At 34.5% G+C, this 24,439-nt stretch overlaps 2 protein-coding genes across 2 annotated transcripts; both read right to left on the reverse strand.

The window, feature by feature from the left end:
• Positions 1-107: 107 nt before the first annotated feature.
• LOC140045334 (uncharacterized) lies at positions 108-14,307 on the reverse strand. The gene is made up of 9 exons (XM_072090189.1): positions 14,196-14,307; positions 12,431-13,694; positions 10,297-10,396; positions 6,535-6,642; positions 6,000-6,218; positions 5,354-5,494; positions 5,066-5,180; positions 4,306-4,460; positions 108-3,446 (listed from the first exon to the last, which is right to left on the reverse strand). The coding sequence occupies exons 2-9, from the start codon at positions 13,645-13,647 to the stop codon at positions 2,958-2,960; spliced, it is 2,544 nt and encodes an 847-aa protein (XP_071946290.1). The 5' UTR covers positions 13,648-13,694; positions 14,196-14,307; the 3' UTR covers positions 108-2,957.
• A 290-nt stretch (positions 14,308-14,597) lies between these two features.
• On the reverse strand, positions 14,598-24,398 carry LOC140045335 (thioredoxin reductase 2, mitochondrial-like). Its single transcript, XM_072090190.1, has 15 exons — positions 24,230-24,398; positions 21,548-21,613; positions 21,377-21,433; positions 20,628-20,772; positions 19,853-19,927; positions 19,448-19,526; positions 19,273-19,335; positions 18,255-18,325; positions 18,063-18,082; positions 17,563-17,654; positions 17,053-17,227; positions 16,171-16,493; positions 15,968-16,039; positions 15,565-15,662; positions 14,598-15,207 (listed from the first exon to the last, which is right to left on the reverse strand). The coding sequence occupies exons 1-15, from the start codon at positions 24,345-24,347 to the stop codon at positions 15,084-15,086; spliced, it is 1,578 nt and encodes a 525-aa protein (XP_071946291.1). The 5' UTR covers positions 24,348-24,398; the 3' UTR covers positions 14,598-15,083.
• Between the last annotated feature and the right edge of the window lie 41 nt (positions 24,399-24,439).

Here is a 24,439-nt window from a genome sequence, read left to right on the forward strand (position 1 = left end):
ACACCACTGATTCAACAACGCATTGCTTTAACGCCGTTTGGGCCCAAACTTGGATAGACTGAGACCAGTTGACATACAAACAATTCTACTACATTTATACACATCCAAATATTTATTAGGCCGCCAACTGAATATACTGTACTTAATATACAATATAGTCCACCAGACATTTACCTATTTATACAAAGAGTCACATTATTAATATTCATGCATTCAATGTTGTAGCACATCCAACATTCTCATAGAAAAAGATATACAGTATAAATAACGTGGTTCAAGCAATGCAATCTGACAACAGGACACTGAGCTTGCCTTGCTAAGATAGGAACTCGTAACAGTCCTTTGATCTTATGTCTGGCTGCGACAAATACCAACAGTACTGTACAAAGTACATATTGGCCACGGCGCGGTGTCTGTTAAGGAGCATAGAACTGATTGTGTTGTAGCCACAGATAAACTCTTTGATCTCCGGAGCTCAGAATCCTGTGGTTAGATTGCCTTGGTTCAAGGAACACAATATGCTGATACATATAATCATTTTTTGATTAAAAAAAATGGTATTATTTGCAACCTGGACTCCATTTCTATGCTTATGAGATATACTCTTGCTATTGTTTGGATTTTAATAATTAATAATTAATTAATAGTTAAATTGGCTGCCAGCCAATGAGTTTTTGGTTGAATTTAACCATTTATTTGTTATTTTTATAATTAAAAACATCATTTGTTTTCATTTTTCATTAACTTTTATTAAAGCTAAAAAATAACCTATTCAAAATCCAATTTTATTAATTTCAATTTTCGATGTTTTTGGAGGACAATTCACCTTTAATAATATCAAGTCTCAAATGAGTTGTTTACAGTATATAAATTCAATGAATTAAATATTTCAAGAGGGGATAAATAAATTATTTGCAATCCAAATTATGTTAAAAAAAATTAGTATACAAGCAATAAATATTTAATTATTAATTTAACTATTTTGTGAACAATTTTATAAAAGCTATTCAAAATTTACACCCCATGTTACTAAATATTTATTAAACATTATTCTAAATTATCAAAGTAGATATAGCGATAAGAAATACATTACTAACAAAATTTAAATTACATCTTTAAATAATTATAAATTGTGGGAGGCAATATCATGGTGTACAAATCAAGAAAATAAAGTTGTTTATTGCGTCAATTTTAAATTGCACGTTTTTACTCAATTAATTGAAGCAGTGAGTTGTAAATATTAAGTTTGGTCACTGTGAATTTGAGGTTGGTGGTAACTTAAATATATTAGATAAATGTATTGCCTGGCGATGGATTATAACCTTAAAATTTAGTAATATTATTAGCAGCAAATTATAAAATGTAAAGAATTTGGTCGTGAATTAATAGCTAAACACTTAAGATCATAGGTGGATCCAAGCGGGTGCCCAGTCAATAGTACCCAATGCAATAGTACCAAATGCAATAGTACCCAATGCAATAGTTAGTAAATTAGTTCAGAATTTTATTTCACATTTTTTTAGGCCCTGGGTCCCCTATTTCAAAATCAATGAAGACCGGGGCGATGTGATATGCCTAAACATGGTTAGTAATATGACATCATCATGTCCATATTATGCCCACAAACATTTTTTTTTGTCAAACTAGTTTGATAGTGTAGACAGAGCTTTACACATGCCTCATTAGTTTTGCAACCGTCTTCTCAGATAAGGACTTCAAACTGTAGGCTTAATGTACATCATTCACTACATGTACACACTTAAAAACCTAATTGTTCATCCTTCAAGATGAGTAGAAGGTTTGCTAATAGTTGAATGGTGGGACTCCCAACATTACAATACATATAAATTTAACAAAAAATAAATTATATATTTTTGTTATTTAAAACAATAAATCAGATTCATATAAATTTTGAAAAGAAAAAATATATATTATATAACAGAACATTTTTGCAAAACATATATATAAATTACAATAGGTGGGTGTGGGTATAAAAGGCAATCAAAATTTTATAATCATTAATATATTTTTTTTTTAAACAAGTTAAAATAAATAATCTTAAAGCTGGGATTACACTAATCCAGCATGAATACACAAAGTTACTTAGGATGATATTGTACACACTGTCTCATGCTTCGGTGTGCTCAGGCCTTAGTAGACCGGACAGAAGATGATTGCCAATAATCCTTTAGCTATGCGAACAAACTGCTGCTGTAGCCAATACTTTTGTCTTAAAGTCTAAAAACACCAGCAAGATCTGTCTAATCTGTGAATAATTAAGACACTGCATGACATTATGAAGATAACCATTGGATATACTGGTAATTAATTACCTGGATTAGTGGTAAATTGGTCTTGATATAAGCACAAGTTATAACTTTGTTACAGTGGTCTTTACGAATGATCATTGCTATATCCAACTTGGTCCAACCAGCAGACAGACAGTATCAGAAAAGTTCATTACGTTTTGACTTTCAGAAAAATTTACGTTAAAATGTGTCTGCAGCAAAGCTTCCATATATCTTGTTATGTACAGGTGTGTCACATGTTCATTTTCCTGTTATACATGATTGGTACATTTTTCAAAGAACGATGGATGCGGCATGCTTATCATCGTATGATAAAGCAACCTTTATAAAAAAGCTTTAGTTAGATCAAGGAAATCTAACAACAGGACACTGAGCTCGCCTTGCCAAGATAGGAACTCATAACAGTCCTTTGATCTTATGTCTGGCTGCAACAAATACCAGTACTGTACTATGTACATATATTTGTAAAGGGGCGTGGAACTGATCATGTCACAGCCACAGATAAACCCTTTGATCTCTGAAGCTTAGCATCTTGTTGCTAGACTGCCTGGGTTAGATGATCATTGAAATGTTTTATATCAATTGTTTTCAAATTTAAGAATCCTTACAAGTTCAGCATAGATCTTTTTCAGCCGTGTTTCACAAAGATTATTTTACTCTCGTTTTCTTCTTTTTTTCTTTCTTCTTCCCTTTTTTAACTTTCTCTTCCGTCTTTTTATATAGTCCGTTTTCAGTTTGGGGAAATTCATCAAATTCCAATTCATCCACACTTTGCGAATGAGCTCCATTTATTTTACTTCTAACAGCAATTGAATCACTTTGACTGTACTTCTGTAAATTCCTTTCATCTATTCGTTTTTGGCCTGGAGTGTTCGGCAAACTATACGACACGGAGCTGCTATCCTGGAAGTCGCTGGACAGGTAATTCAACGAACCTTGGCTTTGAGAAAGCGGTTTCTGAAGTTGCACCTTGGATTTAGCTTTGATTTTCTTCTTCTGTTTGATTAGAGCAACTTGTTTGGCCATTTCGATCTGATTGCTGTGTCGTAGTTGTCTCTCCTTGACTGCGTTTCGTCTTGCAACTTGCAACGAATGTTCTGCTTCAAACTCTTTCTCAAATACTCTCATCTCTATAACCTGAAACAAAAATAAATATTTTTTAAAAATATTGTGAACAAGTTTTTAATTATCTATAATAATATAGACACAACATTTTAGATTAAATAAACTACTATTTAACATCTATATTTTATTCACTGAGGTTGGGTTATGGTTGGGTCACCTTTATATATTACCATAAATTCTCTACTAATCATAAACATAATAATAAAATAGTATGAACAATATAGTGGAGCTCCGTAGTGGAGCTGTAGCTTGGTGGTTAACGTGTTTGCCTTCCAATCCCAAGGTCTGGGGTTCAATCCTGACCTATGTCAGGGTTGTAGCTATTTGAACTCCACTTCCTTAGCCTCAAATGAGACTTAGTTTATAAGCACGATAAATTATAAATTCTCTACTAATCATAAACATAATAATAAAATAGTATGAACAATATAGTGGAGCTCCGTAGTGGAGCTGTAGCTTGGTGGTTAACGTGTTTGCCTTCCAATCCCAAGGTCTGGGGTTCAATCCTGACCTATGTCAGGGTTGTAGCTATTTGAACTCCACTTCCTTAGCCTCAAATGAGACTTAGTTTATAAGCACGATAAATTATAAATTCTCTACTAATTATAAACATAATAATGAAATATTCTGAACATTATAATGGAGCTGCAGCTTGGCGGTTAACATGCTTGCCTTCCAATCCCAAGGTCCAGGGTTCAATCCTGACCTGTGCCAGGGTTGTAGCTATTTGAACTCCACTCCCTAAGCCTCAAATGAGACATAGTTTATAGGCACGATAAATTACTAAATATTTTATCCATCCTGTAATTGGTGAGTTACTAGCTGTTGGATGCGTATGAAATATATAAATTTAAAAACAAAATAATATTACCTCATTTATTAAGAACTCATCTTCTACAACATTATTAGGAATGTTTTTTAATTTTTGAATTGTTTCATAGAAGCCTTGACATTCTTCCATCTGCCGTTTACTAGATAACGTGTGTTTAATAATTACTAATGCAACTTTGAATAGCACCTTCACCCCTGTAACATAAATGGTATAATCCAAGTAGTACAGTATATACAATTTAACAGTATATTCATAATTTTAAATCAACATAAAACTGCCAATATATTTACAGTTATTTTGACAGTAAAAGTTGTAAACTAAACTAAATTCTGCAGTACACTAAAATACTATCCTGCAGTAGTTCCTTCACCCCTCTAATATAAATGGTATAATCCAACTGAAATACAACAGCAATACCTCAATAAATATGGTATATACAGTAATACATTTACTCTATTTCTATACCTAGTAGAATTTGTAGAATAGAATATATCTTTTATATGTATTGTTGCTATACTGCCGTGGCTAGTAAGGTCAGTTCTTGACCTCAATGTAGACTAGGTATACTAACTCTTTATAGAAATCTTCCATTTGTGTTAAGCTCTGTCTACACTATCAAACTTTACCTGTATGTGACAAAAAGGTGTGATGTGTCCAAATATGGTAGTGATAAGACATCATCATGTACATATATAGACAGATCACATTTTTTTTGTCACATAAAGTTTGATAGTGTGGACAGAGCTTTAAATGTTGGTAAACAAATCAAGACTGACCAAATAAATTACTGTTACGTTACCTTCACATAGAAATATGTCCCAAACTCTAAGAACGGACGCAAATGGAAAGGTACGCGAGTATATGCACATGAACCATTCAGTCATGTAGTGCACCGGTTCTACATTGTATTCAACCTAACAAAAAAAGCAGTTTATTTATATTCAATACATCGTCTTTTTGCTTTTATCAAATTTATCAAGATTGTGCGCTGATGAATTTATTCGTCTAAAAATATTACTTTCGAGTCTTAGTATGAAATTGGGCAAATATTAGGGTTATCAAGGATGACAGAAAATGTAAAATTCACCATATGATGGTAGATGGGTGTTAGGTGGCGCTTCATCAGACCAAGAAGTACGTCGCCATCTATCTGCATAGCCTCCAATCCAGGACTAAAATAACCAACGAGATATTTTTCACATATTTGAACAAGGCACCAGAATGCTTCCTGAAAATACAATACAAAAACATTTTTAATTCCTAGACACAATGTGCTGTACATACTCTATGATATCATTGAAGTACTACTGTATATAGTGATGATGTCATTAAGTTACTAGTGATGTCATTGAGATACTTATTATGATGTCATTAAGGTATCAGTGATGATGGCATTAGTGGTTTCTCACAGGTGTGCTGACAAAACACTGTACTGTTATAGATGCCTACATAACATATATTTTTAACAAATTACTATTAATATTTATTAAATTTGGTGTTATTTAAAGTGGATTTATAAATGTATTTATTTATCAGAGTTACATAAAGATGTTTACTAAAAACTTAATACAATCCTTCCTACCTATGTTGGCATCTGCACAACAAGCACATTAGCAATTAAGTGTATTAGACAATTACTATGTTCTGTAGGCTTTTTGGCTGTTCAATACGACTATCACATTATCTCTAGCCATCTATTTATTATATCGAATTACAATTAGAAAAGCACATACCTCAGCAGGCATCTGCATAACTAAAACAGCAGCAATAGGGGCCTGGGCCTGGCAGTAACCGTCTCTAGGATTGTAAATACTGTAGGCCTTCAGTATACGGAATAAATCCTGCTGACCTCCTCCTCCTTTCGCAAACATCTCATGGAATGGAAACTGTCGATCAAGATCCTTTTCAATCTGGTCTACCCATTTTGGGTCGCCCTTCTGTGCGTCGAGTTCCTGGTTTTAAACAAGTGTTTATTTTATTTTTACACTATTTTATAATTTATCCTACTTATAAACTAAGTTTGATTTGAGGCTTGGGAGTGGAGTAGAAAGAGTTGTTGAGTTACAAAACTGGCACTAGGTCAGGATTGAACCCTGGACCTTGGCATTGGAAGACAAGCATGTTAACTACCAAGAATAAAACTCCATCACTTAACTACCAAGCTACAGCTCTGCTACATTTGTACCATTATAAAAGAACTTGTGATATTATTCTATCTTTCTATCGTATAGATTTGCAACTTAGGGTTAGAAAGTTTGGTTAACTTACGGCAAAGACGAGTTTATTTTTCTCCATGATGTTTTTACTTCCCGAGAGATGCTGCCAAGCCCGGGCACGTAACGCCGAAGGTATTCCTTTACGACAACGTTCCTTGATCTTTATATAAAAAAAAAACAGTCATAAAAAAAGTACAATTATAGAAATATTGATTATGAATATTTGAATACAGTACTGTAACTCTATATAGAAAGAGAAACACAACATATGGATATGTATTAATTAATAAAACCTTGTAGCTCTAACTAAACCGAATAACAGACAATACAACAGAAACTACTACTAATGAATGAATTGTGTTATAAGTGGATTTAAATATTCATTTGATGGTTTCACTCTCTTACTACAGTAATACAGTCACTAATCACTTCAGACTTGACACTTAAGTACTGTAAAACAACTTCAGTATACAATATTTGTCATCAAATAGTCATTTAACATAATAATAATATCGAATATTTGTCTCACTCAAAACAACTCTACAATAATTATTAACTAAAATGTTTTTATCGTTAATATTATGAGAGAGCAATCGACAAAGTAAAAATTGTCATTCTAAAATTCTTTCCTAGCATTATAATGTACTGTACAGACTTAAATTTTAATATTTTATCTATGATTTATAGATTCTATAAGTAATTGTACATAATTACAATATTTTATTACTATGCAATATTTAATACTAACTGTACTACAGTAAATGGTTATTTTATTGACACAGATTGACGATCGACACAGTAAACAATTGTGTCTCAGTTACAGGAAAATTGACAAAATCAGCACTGTGGTCATGTTACAAGAGTCTAAATAATATAGATTATTTGATAAAAATACAATTTTAAAGATTTTATCTATGATGATAAAGATTCTATAATTAATGGTACATTATCACAGTAGTGTATACTATTGCTATTAATAAATATTACCTGTACTCTACAGTATATCAGTTTATGATAGTAAAGTAGGTCAGATATATATCAATATTAAGAAGATAACAATAAAATTTATCATTAATACAGATACTGGTATGAGATACAGTACAAGTACAAATAAAGAACGTTATCAGATGTTAAAACATGACCTAGTTATCCTAAATAGTTGACATATTAATTACGATTATTATTATTATTAAGCTTAACCAAAACTTAAAATCTAAGAATTCTTTCACAATCACAAATTAATTACTCATTTCACAGGTACAGTACCAGCGAGAATTACTGCCCAATTCGGACGCGGCAGACGCGGCATGAATACGTCCATGACGCGTCCACTTCGCGTCCATTATATCGACGCGTCTGACGTGATTTGACCTTAGACCAACGTCCTTTGTGTTTGAGCTAACCGGGAGCTAACCACGCCGGTGTTAAAGTAAACAAAAGCTCCGCATTGTTACTGTACTACAGTTATATTCTGTACGATGTTTTCTCAACCCGTGAAAACCTGTATTAAACGAAATGTATTTTATACTACACTACAGTAGTTAATAACATGCAAAAAAAAACCTCTAAAAAACGAATTAATGAATAAGTGCGTATAGATACCAGTTCATTAGTACTACAGCTTACTATATGGGCAAGAAAGACTGATTTTTTGTGAGTAAAATTATTATCGGATGTCAAAAAACTTCTTTGGCACGCTGCCTAAAAAGAAACCGCTGAACGAGACTTGCGGGAAATGCAGTGCTGAAACCACGTGTGCCTGCCATGCAGTAAAACCACGTGATAGCATATTTACCAAACTCGAACGTTCGGCGACTAGACCCGAGTGTGTGAAAATATGTTGCTTTCGCTGTCCGAGCGAAGCAATGAATTGTGAGTATCGAATGTCAAAAAACTTCTTTGGCACGCCGCCTAAAAAGAAACCGCCGAACGGGACTTGCGGGAAATGTAGTGCTGAAACCACGTGTGCCTGCCATGCATGCAGTAAAACCACGTGATAGCATATTTACCTAACTCGACCGTTCGGCGACCCGAGTGTGTGAAAAATAGTTTGCTTTCGCTGTCCGAGCGAAGCAATGAATTTTATATACTAATTAAAAAATCGACACATTGTAATGGACAAAAATGGTGCAGTACATGTATTTTTGTAACACTATAAATATCCTCAACCTATTTTTATTCATTATATTAAATTCTAGCACCCGCCCTTGGCTTTTTTGTTTTAAATCGCTTTTGTACCAAGCCTTAATGCCTTTGTGTTGTTCCGTGTCCTATTGTCTTTTTCTATTCAGTGTATCAAATTTTAACACCCGCCCTTGTTTTTTTGTACCAATTTTGAGGTCTAAGGATAGAGATATTATAGTGACAATTTTGGGGTCCCAAAATTGGTACAAAATAACATTAACTAAAAAAATATTATTACAGTCATTATTACAATTATACAAACACTGTAATCTTAACATGATCAGAGAGGAACATCATTATAGCGTAAAAAAAATATTTCTTAATATTTATAAGCAAAGCGTACACAGAATGCCTAGTGTTGTACTGTACGTCATCAACAGGGTCATCAACCCGCTTTTCAGCAGCGGTAGAACATGGTTGCAATATTGCTGGGATCCAATGGAGTAGAAAAATATCACGTGCTCTTTGTTGCGCGCTATGACGACCATGGAGATATAAATTGACAGTGTACAGTACATACTGTAGGCTACATGATTTTGTTGAGCCTTCTTCCACAGTTTTAACTCATCATATGACATTTAAATATAACTTATTTCTCTATGATCATATCAATAATTCAACATGAAATAGAGGCCTCGTTATTAAAAAAATATTCTTCCATAAAATGATTCATATGAATAAAATATACTGTATCATGACGATGATTATTGATCGAGTACGCTAGGCCGATCTCAGGCGGTGGTGTACGTGCTAGACAGTGAACCGGCCGGCTAGATCCCACGGCGGGCTAACGATGGATATAGACACAGTTTCGCACGAAACTGGCTTTTTGGACGAATTATTCGGCAGATAAAAATAAACACAACACACACAAGTCGTAGGCTAACTTTATTTATTTTTTAATCATATTGTTTGTGAATGTGAAAGTATTTTATAAACAAACACCAATACAGCCGACCCTGCTCAACAGTCAGGCTTAGTTTTCCGATGTCATTTGAATATGAATACGGTCGCGGACAATAACAAAAACAGACTCAGGTAGCGAGGTCACGGCCCGCCCGACGAAAGTGCGTCCAAATCATTGGTTTAGTTTATGAATGGACGCGTCGTGGACGCAAATTGGACGGACACTCGACGCGTCCAAAAAGGGGCAGTAATTCTCGCTGGTACTGTAATAAGTAATAAATATGCTATTTTATGTCTTTAGACACATGTGGCCAAGGATTACCAATATTAAATTAATAACTGTCCTATCAGATAGGTGGTAATCCCTCTGATACAGGGGCTATTTTGTGAACCAGTTCACCAGGGTAACCCCGTACTCGTCTCGAATGATGAACTGTGTTCTTTAAAAGTGCACACGGGTTATAACTGTGTACACTGGACCTATAATTTGTGATCCTTATCCGAGAAGACTTGTTCCACCACCAGAACTAGGAGTGAACCCACGTTGATATTGTACTGGTTCTTTAGGTACGGTAAACGGCGCCTCTGCTTTAACAGCTCGGCTTTTGAACTCGAATAAAGGCCAACTGATTCATGTTTAGATTAATTAAATAAATAATTCATACGGAATCATCGTTATTGGATATCTACAGTATATCAGTAAATCTTAATAAGTCAGACAAACCTTTTTTTGTTTTTTACTCATCCATTTTGGCCAATCAAGAAGCATATCCAACCATTTCAGTTCACGTTTACGAAGGACACTTATGGGCACATTATGATCTCTGCAAAACAAAAAAAACTTTTGTCAAAAACTAAAGTCTAAAAAAAAAAAGTATCGCAAAGATACTTTTTAACTTTAACACAATTACAGATTACAATACAATTTACTGTTGAATGTGACATATTCAATTACAATTCACGTTTGCAGTGGGTCTATTGTTTCACTGAAAATAACAGAAATACTGTACAGGTATACATTTGATTAACTGTAGCTTGGCTTGACAAAGGATGAAGGTACTGTAGTTTCATAAGTTACAAAAAATTTCTAAAATAAAAGCGTAAAAATTGTACAGTATTAACAATACTGTAGGGTGAGCCAGTAAAAAAAAAAAACAATTGTTACTATACACAGTAACCCTATTAAGAGAATTGCTTGGAAGGAAATTCATATTACGTATATTCATCTCCAGATGAGCTTTGTTGTGACTCATTTAAACAAAGGATATCCCATCAATTTTAAGGGTACAGTCTCAATGAATAAATGCAATATTGAATATTATACCTTTTAAAGTAAATACAAAATTAGAAACTTAGTGATCATGAAAATGGTTAATTATTTATAATAAGACAGAATTTTCTGATTGATTCAGATAGATGCCTACCGTAACTGTAACTGGTGGTGAACAGTAATCACTAAACCAAAATGAAAGCACTCAGAAACTAAGTGAAGTACTTGACGAAATATTTCTAGAGATCGCATGTTGATATTACGGCGCATGTACAATACAATACAAATTTTTCTTTTTTTTTTGGGAAGTTATTAATGAACTGATTTTCTTGATTTTCAACAGGCAACTTCTGTAAGTATATACCTAGTATTTACACCAACAAATTCAGAATGGATTCAAAATTGTAGATGCTACCATGCCAACAACCAAACAAATCAATATACTTGGCAAAAAATTATAATTTGCCAAGAATTAATTGGCAATTTTTTAAAATACAAATGATCTACAATACTAGTATAGTATAGTATACATACAGTCTGAATCTATGAATATTAAATGGTAATAATATGCAAGCATGATTAGAAGTTATGTGCAAATATGATAAGTGCCAATTCCAAACATGGCTATCAATACGACAGTCAGTTAAAGTAGTAATGTTTTGGTATAAACAGGAACTAAGTTTAAGGGCCATTGTTCACCATAAGTACATCATATCACTTCCAAATATTTCTATTCTGTAGCACTTATCAAATAAGATAAATGTAGCATATTTTATTTGTATTATTTCTTAAATGTATTATGATAAATTGAATTTTTAAAATATTTACTGTATCATCAGGTATTTTGGATTATGATTGAGGCTTGTGGCTAGGTTTGTAATGTGGTCTATTAGTATTATATAAACATTGTGTTGATTATACACAAGTATCCTGTAAGATTGTCAGAAATTAATAAATGTGGTTTTTTTACCACAGAAGAGACAAAACAACAATTCAACTATCCTATAGTACATTGCCTCTTTGTTGAGCCTGTAATAGGGTGGTACTGTATCAGGTTCTGACAAATAAATAAAGATTTATTGAATTGGATAGAAATAATAGCATAGTAGGACCAAGAAATAAATGTTATTTTGCCTTGAAGAAAATCAATAAAACATCAATAAAATATTATTAATTATTAATATAGTATATTAATTCAGGATTAAATTTTCTTTTTGTTGATCTAATGCAGTATTTAAAATACATTTTAAAAATAAGTACTTTACTACAAAGAGTATATACAAAGAGTACTTTACTACATAATACGTATTGCAATGCTCTGTTAAATTTCAAGTCTGAAGCACTGTCTACACTATTAAACTAGCTTGACAAAAAAGTGTGATGTGACCAAATATGGTAGTGATATCATGTTCATATATGGGCACTTTGACATTTTTTTGTCACATAAAGTTTGATAGTGTAGACAGAGTTTAAGACTTAATTTATATTTATTACTTAAAAAATTACTTCTAAATTATTAATTACTGTAGGATCCAAATAAAATTATTTCAAGAATGTATTAAGTAGTTAAAAAAGAATAAGTCTGTACCTATTTTGTTCAAACTGCTTTCCTCCAGTAAATCCAAATCTATCTACTTTAGTAGGTGGTGGTTCAGCTACTCCATTAACTTGGTTAGTGGCACCACCTCGTTGGTTTGGTTTTCCTTCGTAATTTCCATCAAAACTTGTGGCACCTTGAGATATCTGTCTCTGGAAGCTTGTAGCTCCATTTGCACTGACCTCTTTGACGCTACCATCGTTGTCTTTCTGTGGATCCTCCTGAGGGCTTGTGGCACCATGGGATATCTGCCTTTGGAAGCTTGTAGCTCCATTAGCACTGACCTCTTTGACGCTACCCTCGTTGTATTTCTGTGGATCCTCCTGAAGGCTTGTGGCACCATGAGATATCTCCCTCTTGAATGTTTCTCTGTTATTGGTATCTTTCAGGTCATCAGGGATATCTTTTTGTGTAACATCTTGAAGACTCGAAGCGCCATGCGATATTTCTTTAGCTTCATTATCATAGATCTCTTTCAGGCCATCGGGGATGTCATTCGTTGTAACACCCTCTTGGCAGGTGTGATGATTACTTGAAGTGCCTTCAGTAGTAGCTTGCATGTCTTTTACGCCAACCATGCTCTCCTGAATGTCATTACTTGGAATGCTTGTCTGTATATTATTTGTGTCATCAATAGTTTTTTCTGGTTCTTTGTTTAAGTCACTAGTATCATAGCCTGTGACTATATTAGTTATGGCAGGTTCTATGCCTACATTATCACTGTCAGGGTTCTCTTTCAGTAATGTGGTAACATCTTGTTCTGTCTCCGCTGGATTTTTCAATTGATCAGATGTACCCTCCGGTAGGGCAGTGACATCTTCAGGTTTCTCCCGAGATTGTTGTGTTGCAATGTTGTCAGATGCATCCTCATGTAGGTCAGTGACCTGAGGGTGGTCTTGTTGTGTATCTATTTTGATATTGGGAATGACATCATCTGAGATTGCTTTATTGTTGCAGTCATATTCTTGTGAGGCAGAGACCACACCAACATTGTTCTCTTTTACAATTGTTTCATTAAAGTCATCGTTCTGTAGGCCTGAGGTTTCAAAATATTTGTCATTGGGATTGCCGTTTTGTAGGCCTGGGATATCATGCTTCTCCTGGTCTTCTATTCTACTAATACTATTGCGTTCTTGTTGTAATCTTGTAGCACCACCTTCAATATTCTCTTCTGGTATATCACAATCTTCACATGGATTACTAGTCATCTTTGTCTCTCTTTATTAGTGTTTAGTTGCATGACTTTTTAGCACCTCTATAAAAAAAGATTTGATTAAATAATTAGTATAGGCCAGAGAGGCCTACTAAAATACCTTCTTTTACTAAAATTATTTCACTTTTCTGTATTTTAACATGAAAAATATTTTTTGGCAAAACAGTGTTTTTGATTGGAAAGATTAGTATCAGACATTATTGGAGAGATACTAGAGTCTAGGCCTAGCACTAGCTAAGCCTAGCGCATAGACATAGTTCAGTAAGGGTAAGGCAGTCACTAACTAGCCTACTAACTACTTGGCCTAGCTAGGCTCTAACCAATCTAGCCTACCTTCACGGCGCTAGTTCCGTTTCGCACCTGTCATTTATTATAATAGGCCTCATTATTTAGCCTCGCCTGGTAAGCGGCCTCTAGCACAATCTCTAGCACTCACCGCAATAGCACAGCCAGCAGCTGCAGAGGCTAGCCTAGGAGGGCCTAGGCTTCTAGACTTTTATTCTAGTAAAAAAAAATAGTAAAACTAGTTTCCAAATACATTACCATATATAATTCAAGCTTTTGCAAATCTTTACATAAAAATTGTTTAGTTTTCAGCACGATTAATTCAGTAGAAAAAAACAATGTTGTTGATGTACGTTCATCATCGACGAAATGAACCACACGGGAATTCACGAAAACGAATGTCAACGACCGGACCACCGGAAGGCGGAAGATGGTTGCCGCAAAATTCATAAAATTGTGACTCAATAAAATGACGTAAAACGCAAATAAATTATGGATGTGGTCTTTAATACAAGAAGTACAATTGTATTTTCCCCTTTGTACTGTTTTACTTTTATTAGTACATTCTAACAATGCACACTGGACTTAAGTCTGGAAAACTTAAAAGATAAATCAAGAAACAATGATTCAATCTGTTTTCATATATTTTATAATTTATTAAATATATTTATTACAATAATGTTTTGTTTCCAATGCAATTTCAATACATTTTAAAATACATTACTGAAATCATTTGTTTCAATTAATTGTGTTGTCGCAATCAAACTTTCTCCACCAACCAGGTTTCTGAGAAAGTCATCATCTGATGCAACACAGAACAAAACAAAGACGCCAAAAGCTTTGTCTACACTATCAAACTAGTTTGACAAAAAATGTGATGTGCTCAAATATGGTAGTGATATGACATCATCATGTCCATATATGGGCACATCAAATTTTTTTGTCACATAAAGTTTGATAGTGTAGACAGAGCTTAAGTCTATCCCATAATCCTGCCAACACATAGGGCCTATTACTTGATCCTCTAAGTAGAAGAACCTATTGTGAAAACAATTGTGGCGTAGTGGTTATTTTACCGAAGCAAAAGGCAGTGTATATATATTTGTTACTAAAAGTGTTTGCAGGTATTATGGGATTGATTTAGCCTCAGCAACCAGTCACCATGGGGTCATCACCTGACCTCTTGGTGATGTGTATTTTCACTACTTCTTCTGCACATGTTGGATGGATGCCTACTGTTGATGATAATTGTTTATACGTTACACCACATCTGAACAAAAGGAAAAAGAAAAAAGGGTTTGTATCATTGTATTGTTTGTATTAGCAGTCGAAAATGATTCTGCACATGCTCAGAAACGTAATGAATTTATGCAAAATTTATTTATTTATCTATTCAATTTTCTGCCATATACAATACAAAGAAGACAAAACAAATATAAAAGGCAAGGAAAGACCAAACAGGTGCTAAACACCTGTGCTAGTTGGTCAACCCAGAACAGAGCACAGAAATAAACCCCCAAAAAAATACGTTCTACAATTAAAGCACTTTCAAGAAAGCGACCAACTATTACTGTTAGACTCAATAGCTGTGCCTCCCTTCAATATTTAGTACACAAAGTAAACTTACTGAACGGCCACTGAAAATCCCTGCATCATCTCCCCTGCATGAGGGCCTAGTATATGAAGACCAATGATTGGCTGGTCACCATCTCGACAACAAATAACCTGAAACATTTAAAAAGAAATAACAAGTTGGCAACTTAGTATTTTTAGGGCCCTCAAAATCAGCTTACACTGGCTGGGTCACCTTCTAGAAATATTGTTGAATAAATAAATAACAATTCAAATGTGCAAGATTGTAAAGCTCTGTCTACACTATCAAAATAGTTTGACAAAAAAAGTGTGATGTTCCCAAATATGGTAGTGATAAGTTTAAATATGGTAGTGATATGACATCATCATGTCCATATATGGGCACATCACATAAAGTTTGATAGTGTAGACAGAGCTTAAGACACTGGCAATCTTACCTTCATATAGCACTGGTCTGCAGGTGTTTGTGATACAGTGTATTGTAATGGTTTGTAGAATGCATGATATACCTTGTGGTAAACAAAACAAAATAGTTTTCTAAAATTAAATAAATATATAGCTGAATATAAATTTAAAAAAAGCAGATGTTTATTACTTAAAAATGACAACTTTATAGATAAAAATTGTTGGTAAAAAATACCTCTATATTTTCTTCTCCGTATTTACTTATAGCATCGTCCTCCGTCATTCCTACCGCAGCATATTCTAATGGGGAGAACACAGTAGTAGCAACCATTTTATAATCTAAATACTCTCTTGAATTTGAAAACAATCTTGTAGCCAATATCTTTCCTGCTTTGATAGCGACTGGTGTCAATTCAACACCGCCCTCAAGGATGTCACCAATAGCGTAGATGTGGGGTACATCAGTCTGCTCACCATCAACAGCGAGGACTTTACCATTTGTGTGTAGTTTCACGCCGGTGTTTTCAAGACCAAGACTTTTAGTCTTTGGATCGCGACCTGGAAAAACAAAATAACTATGGTTCAAAGTTCATATCAATAAATCCTCTGATTAATCTAGTAGATTAAGAGGATTATGATTCTTACTCTCTTAGCCCTACTCATATAAAAATATTACATTTAAAATTAACCTAAAGCTCTGTCTACACTATCAAACTTTACGTGATGTACCCATATATGGACATGATGATTTCATCCCTACCATATTGAGGCACATCACATTTTCTTGTCAAACTAGTTTGATTGTGTAGACAGAGACACTAATCAAGATCTTATAAATGATAAAGAGTTAGGCCTTCTGTGATAACCAATAATTTGATTTTTAACCCAATATTTTGCATGGACTCCAAACACTCGTTATATTTTTTATACATTATCATATGTTATTGAGTGTGACCAATCCAGTTTCTGTATAGATCATTTAGGGTTCTCAATAAAACATACAAATAACAAAAATGCACCTAAAATTATTTAAAAACATATAAAACAATAAATATCCAATGACTTATAAATCTATGGCACTAAAAGGATAAATAGGTTGACATTAAACATAGCTTACCTACAGCTAACAAGACCGTGTCAAATACATCTTGCCTGTGTGTTTCTCCGTCGGTACTTGACCATGTGACTAATCTCTGGCCATTCTCGTGTTGTTCAACTCGCTGCGGAGTTGATGAACGGATAAAGTTCACGTCCATGCTTTCCATATGGTCTGTGATCAAATTGGCCATTTGCTAAATACAACCCGAAATTCAGTGTTAACATTTAAATTTAACACAAAAAAAACCAGAAATTAATACTAAATAAACAAATAATATTTTACAAATTGGGATATACACTTTTGTTAAATTTAGCAGGAAAATAACATAGTTATTTTAATATGCATATATTATTAAAATGTATATACCAAAACTTTGAGGAAAGAGTGCACCTCTGTGCAACACAGGTTGGTTGTAATGTAATATGCACATATATGGAAATGATTATGTCATATTACTACTATATTTGGTCATATCACTACCATATTGGGGCACACTAGTTTGATAGTGTAGACATATCTTTACTTTACCTGATCAAAACCTCTTAAACAAATTGATCGAACCATAACTGACGTAGGATAGCCCAATCCCTGAAGGAAACCAGCACATTCTAATGCTACATCTGATTGGTGGATGTAAAGGAGAAAACAACCAATAGGAAACGAGAAAAGTATGTTTGGTAATGCAATCAACTCTCCCAATACCAAACAGCTTTGGGGTGGCCAAATATGTCTGATTATTTTTAATGATAAACAGGAATTTAGGACCTTTTGGACCCCGAAAAAAAGTATGGCATTGGGAAAGTTTCTGGTTTTGAGAGAGTCCAGTGTTGGGAGAGTAGACTGCAATTTGGTGGTAATACCACAGTAAGCAATATGATTTGATCTATGTAAATTTATTGCATTGTGCCTCAACCACTTTAGACTTTTAATTTATGTTTTTGTTACTGGTGTGTTGGAATAAATATATCTAATCTATATAATTAATCTGTAGCTGTTAATTTATGCAGTAAAATAATTGAAAAGGATACAACTACCGCCAATGACCAACCTACAAAAACAAACATGAAGTATTTAAAATACACAATTAATTAGTATTATCTCATTTGTGTATAGATAAGTCTCCAGGTGTTTGAGGCTACTCGGTCAAAGGTTACTTTTATGCCCCTGCCCAGCGTCATCACCTTTAGAAGATTACTAACTATTGTAGCTTGAATACATACGTTTTACCAGGTGGATTTTGTAAAGAGAATATGTCATCACTAGATATACACAATTCATTGCTACCAGGAACCTATAAATAAAATTGAAAGTTACAGCATGGTTACAGGAAAACTGTGACAGAAATATTCAGTCTTTACCACTTTTACAAAACCTCTCCGAAACAAGGTACCCCCTCCCAGGAACCTCCAATTAACAAGGTACCACCTCCCAAGAACAAATTACCACCTCTAAGAAACAAGGTACCACCTCCCAGAAACAAGGTACCACCTCCCAGAAACAAGGTACTACCTCACAGAAACAAGGTACTACCTCACAGGAACAAGGTACCACTTCTTAAGAAACAAGGTAGCACCTCCCAGAAACAAGGTACAGCCTCCTAGAAACAAGGTACCGCCTCCCAGAAAGAAGGCACCGCCTCCCAGAAAGAAGGTACCGCCTCCCAGAAAGAAGGTACCGCCCCCCAGGAACAAGGTTTGCGAGTGAGTGGCCGAGCGGTTAAGACAGTGGAACCGTAATTACGTAGCCATAACATTGGCAAGGGTTCGAGGCTCACTCGCTCCATGGTTCTGTACACATAGCTCATGTGCACTTTAAAGAACTTAGTACATCTTTCGAGACGAGAAGGGGGTTACCCCGGTGTACTAGTCCACACAAACACAGCCACTGTCACACACAGCCACTGTCACACACAGCCACTGTCACACACAGCCACTGTCACACACAGCCACTATCACACACAGCCACTGGGCAAATTGGTCTTTACGAAAAACTAACTCACTCGCTTCACAAAGTGCTATAGTCTTCAAGTCTGAAGTTTACATTAAATTGGAAGAAGAAGAAGAGGTACCACCTCCAAATTACCACCTCCCAGAAACAAGGTACCACCTCCCAGAAACAAGGTACCACCTCCCAGAAACAAGGTACCACCTCTCAAGAACAAGGTACCACATTTATTTATTGAGATATAAAAAACATCCCAGTAGTTACAGTATAGTAGTCTTAAAATATTTAATGTACCTCATTCAAATAACGTGGGCGCCCTCCAGTGGCCAACACTACATTCTTTGCTCGAAGCAGGGTCTGAAATGAAAACAATTGAATGTCTTTTACTGTCAGTACAATGTAAAGATTACATATTAATAAGAATACTATGTAGGCTAAATGTTAAATCAGAATACACAGTCATCTGTACCTCTTTTCCATTTTGAGAGACTGCTTTTACTGTGTTCTCATCTACAAAGGATCCTTTCGCATTCAGATATTCAACATTTCTGATTTATAAAAAAAATTAATAAAAAAAGGATTTATGGAGATATGAAAACATTGTATTTGCATGATCAATAGTAGAGCTGTAGTTTGGTGGTTAACGTGCTTGCCTTACAATCTCAAGGTCCAGGGATCAATCCTGACCTAGTGAAAGGGTTGTAACTCACGACTCTTTCAACTCCACTCCCTAAGCCTTAAATGAGACTTAGTTTATAAGCATGATCAATTATTAAATAGTTTATCCACCCTGTAATTGGCGAGTTACTCGGTGTTGGATGAGTATGAATTAAAAATTTAAAAATCAGTAATATCTATCGATAACCATTCTTACTTATCTTTGAGTTGTACTCTGTGTCCCCAATTTAATGACCTTACATGATTTTGAACGTTCTCAACCATTTTTGACCTGAATTAAAAAACAAAACATGTTTATACTTAAGCCAGTCAAGATTTAATAAGGCAAGCATTGGTTTTATTAGAAAAATAAAACATGTTATTAATAGGAATGTTATTAGGGAGTTTTGTATTTCATGTTGGCTACATATTAAATTCAAAAAGGCTGTTTTAAATTTGCCGTATATCCTTGGGTATGTCTGTCTGATTTCACAAACAGGCATATCCCCAGGTATAGTCCAAGTATTGACTTTTGGTCTGGATGTAGGCCTAGCCAGTTCAGATAAGTTTTTACAAGAAATGCTTACCGTCCAATCATTTTTTTTCTTGAACCAAGCTTTCCCGGGTATAGTCCCACCTCCAAATTACCACCTCCCAGAAACAAGGTACCACCTCCCAGAAACAAGGTACCACCTCCCAGAAACAAGGTACCATCTCTCAAGAACAAGGTACCACATTTATTTATTGAGATATAAAAAACATCCCAGTAGTTACAGTATAGTAGTCTTAAAATATTTAATGTACCTCATTCAAATAACGCAAAGTTGGCAAAATTTTGTGCTCTAGGGGGTGGGATTATACCAGAGAGTATACGGTAATTAGGTTTTTGTATACTCAATTTTCTTCTCACTAAGTGGTTATATCATTATGTCAGTGATGTAATGTAGTGAATAGAGTAACCTACGTGACGACACGTATGAAGAATTTCTTACCAGTCATGGGTTATATTTTCAGGTGTGTTCCATCCGTAGTGTGTAGAGTCTTTGAGGGCGTGTCCTAATAGCGACGCCTCATGCATTAGCTTCTTTGGTATGCAACCAACATTTACACATGTCCCCCCCATGCCCCATGTAGTTCCTATACAAAATTAAGAGAGTGAAAACAATTTCCATAACTTTTCCAAGAATTTACCAGAGCAAACAAATAATTTCCTAAACCAAATTTTGCACACAAGTTTATAATGCAAAATAATAATATTTAATAATGATGAATGTGATTACTGATTTCAATCTTAAAGATGTATTGTCCCCCAAAAACATGAAAAATGGAGATTAATTAAATCAGACTTTGAATTTAAGTTAATTTGTTTTAATGAAGTTAATCATTTCCGTAGAAAAAAATGAAAAAAAATTATGTTTTCCCCTATAAAATGTAAAACATAAATAAATGGTTAAATTCAACCAGAAATCCATTGGCTTGCATGCAGCCAATTTGACTATTTTTTTCTTTAAATTACAGTTTTTTTTCAGGTAAATAATTTTTTTTTCCGATCTAATTTTTGGTCAAAATGGATAATTATTATGTGAAATTAAAATGGCATATTCAACAACAAAAATTTAAATACGGTAATAATTTTTTTTAGGGGGGAACAATACATCTTTAATTTTGTAATCTAGATGAACTTTGACCTTTTTAACCATTATCATGAATATTTAATATCATGACTTTATATGGAACATACCTTTAGGAGACGGTGTCACATAATCTAATACAGCCACACGTTTGCCAAAACCAGCCGCTGGAAAAAAAAAATTTTTATCTAACATTGATCATTTCAGCTCAAAATACACTGGACACAGGGATATAAAAAAAGTATGATTTTATTCAATTAAAAATGAAATATAAATCGTACCTTCTTTTGCACATGCCAATCCACCAGATCCACCACCAATGACTACAAGGTCATATACTTCAGGTCCTAAAAAAAAATTTTTTTTTATACTATATGTAAAAATTTATCACACATTTAGCAAAACAATTTAAGCACTAATAACAAAGAACTTATAACACAAGAATCTCCTGTTCGTCCGAAGCGCGTAACAATTTCGAAAGGCATTGTGGGATAAAATAGAGCTATGGGTGGCGCCATTGTGAGCCATGGAGTAGGGCACCCGCATCAAATTAGAAAGCCAAAATCATAGAGGGGATCTGCTAATGCTCTAGGGGGGATAGAGTAATTGACTGAGGAGTAGGGCGCCCGCATCAAATCAGAAAGTCAAAATCATAGAGGGGATCTGCTAATGCTCTAGGGGGGATAGAGTAATTGACCAAGGAGTAGGGCGCCCGCATCAAATCAGAAAGTCAAAATCATAGAGGGGATCTGCTAATACTCTAGAGGGGTAGAGTAATTGACTTCCTAGTTTGGAGGGGGCGCTTCTCCATGCTGTGAAATGGCGTCGCCCAGTTTGACCTTTTAACCCTGTACTTCCGATACTGTGTTTTGAATGCAAATTGAAGAACAGGAGATTCTTGTGTTATAAGTTCTTTGCTAATAATACTAATAAAGAAGGTTAGATAGTAGGGGCCTATGTCTAGCTAGCTATAGCCTAAAAACTAATAATAATAAAAATAATATATGACTGTAATTTGATTGTTTGATTTGAATATGTTATGCGCGATTTGAACGAAAGAATTCCTTGCGCAATTTGAAATTGTGCAAAGAATTCTTGCGCAATTTGAAATTGCGCACGAATTTTCTTGCGCAATATTAAATTGCGCAATCAACTTGCGCAATATAAAATTGCGCAAGAAAATCCTTGCGCAATTTAAAATTGCGCTGCACAATTTGTAAAATTGTCAAATTGCGCAGCAGAATTCTACCAGAATGCGTGCTAACGTCGACGATCGGTTAACAATAATAATTTATTCGAAACTAATAACTCAAAATGAAACATAATAAATGCGAAGATAACATGTGTATAATACACAACATAAATGGCATACACAATTAAATAATATTATCACTCTCATTGTAACTTAAAATAAATCAAAATAAATGTAAAAATAACAAAAAGTAATGTAGTCTAGTAAATACACAACATAGTCTACCGCCACCAACGGTTAGACTTGCTATCAAAACATAGCCAGTATAGTAGGAGGCTAGAGTAGTATTAGCCGCCCGCCGTGCACGTGCCCGCCGGGAACTCCACCTTTGTGGTCCTTTGTCGGGTCTTCGACGGTATGCTAACAATAACAATATTTTCACTACTATAAAAAATAAGGAAATGCGATATTATCTTTAATTTTGAATCATTCTTAGAAATTACTATAAAAATATGGGTGTGCATGATTTCACAATCTGTCGAAAAAAACCTTGCGCAATTTGCAGACTACTTGCGCAATTTAATACGTTGCTTGCGCAATTTGAAACAGATTTTTCAATTCAAATTGCGCAAGGAATTCTTTGCGCAATTTAAAATTGCGCAAATCGTTCAAATCGCGCATAACAAATATACCATTATTTATTTAATATTAGTTGTTATACATATGTTATGCGCGATTTGAACGATTTGCGCAATTTGAAATTGCGCAAAAAAAATCCTTGCGCAATTTGAATTGAAACATGTGTTTCAAATTGCGCAAGCAACGTATTAAATTGCGCAAGTAATCTGCAAATTGCGCAAGGTTTTTTTCGACAGATTGTGAAATCATGCACACCCATATTTTTATAGTAATTTCTAAGAATGATTCAAAATTAAAGATAAATATCGCATTTCCTTATTTTAGTAGTGCAAATATTGTTATAAGTTAGCATACCGTCGAAGGAAAACGAAGCGGTGGTGTTCCACGGGCGGGCGGCCGGCTATACTACTCTAGCCTAGCTAGGGTCTGGACTACTGATACTGACTAGGTTACATGGCCTAGCTTAAACTAATATTAAAAACTTAAAAAGTGAGTATTAAACATTATCTTCATTGAAATGGTCTTATTTATATAATAAAATACTAAATTTTAAACTCCTCTGCCTAGGCCTAGCCTAGCCATGTATGGGAAAATTTACAGTTCGCTTTCAAATTGCGCAAAGGTGTCATATTGCGCAAGAACTATCTTGCGCAATTTACAAATTGTGCAGCGCAATTTAAAATTGCGCAAAGATTTTCTTGCGCAATTTGAAATTGCGCAAGTTGATTGCGCAATTTTAAATTGCGCAAAAAAATCCTTGCGCAATTTTAAATTGCGCAAGAATTCTTTGCGCAATTTAAAATTGCGCAAGGATTTTTTTGCGCAATTTCAAATTGCGCAAATCGTTCAAATCGCGCATAACACATATAATATAAATGAATTGTTATTGTACTTAAGAAAAGCTAGAATCCTAGACTAGACTATCCCTACCAACATCATTTAGGATTTTTATGTGGCCATAGCGAAATATCATCTTTCGTCTCGCCTAAACAAGACAAAACAACAGTAGGCCTAGGCCCATACGCTAGGCCGGTGTGCTAAACCGTGGACTGTATGCAAATGGTTCATCATCAGCGGCCTCAATCGCACATATGACTGAGGATAAACTAGTCTTTCCTTGGCCTAGATTTACCTGTGGAATATTGCAAAACGCCTGGCTGATTTAATTTAAAAGTTGCTGTCTGAAGTACGTGGTTATAATTAAATGATATCCGACTGCAAACTTTCGATAATAACGCACAGTTTCGCATGCTGCAGCTTGTATTTTTAAAGTAACTTGTTATTCTTGATTATTCGGTCTCGTGTTTTGAAAAGTCTCGAGAGTTGAAAGACAAATGGTGGC

This window comes from Antedon mediterranea, chromosome 3 (genome assembly GCF_964355755.1).
Source record: "Antedon mediterranea chromosome 3, ecAntMedi1.1, whole genome shotgun sequence".
NCBI lineage: Eukaryota > Metazoa > Echinodermata > Crinoidea > Comatulida > Antedonidae > Antedon > Antedon mediterranea.

Excerpts from the sequence above, each read along its gene's own strand:
- LOC140045334 (XM_072090189.1), bottom strand. The coding sequence starts at position 13,647 with ATGACTAGTAATCCATGTGAAGATTGTGATATACCAGAAGAGAATATT. Across the intron at positions 6,219-6,534 it reads AAAATAAACTCGTCTTTGCC|GAACTCGACGCACAGAAGGG; the intron begins GTAAGTTAACCA and ends GTTTAAAACCAG. Across the intron at positions 3,447-4,305 it reads ATGAGTTCTTAATAAATGAG|GTTATAGAGATGAGAGTATT; the intron begins GTAATATTATTT and ends TTTTTGTTTCAG.
- LOC140045335 (XM_072090190.1), bottom strand. The coding sequence starts at position 24,347 with ATGCGAAACTGTGCGTTATTATCGAAAGTTTGCAGTCGGATATCATTT. Across the intron at positions 19,527-19,852 it reads AGAGTACAACTCAAAGATAA|AAATGTTGAATATCTGAATG; the intron begins GTAAGAATGGTT and ends TTTATAAATCAG. Across the intron at positions 16,040-16,170 it reads ACGGAGAAGAAAATATAGAG|GTATATCATGCATTCTACAA; the intron begins GTATTTTTTACC and ends GTTTACCACAAG.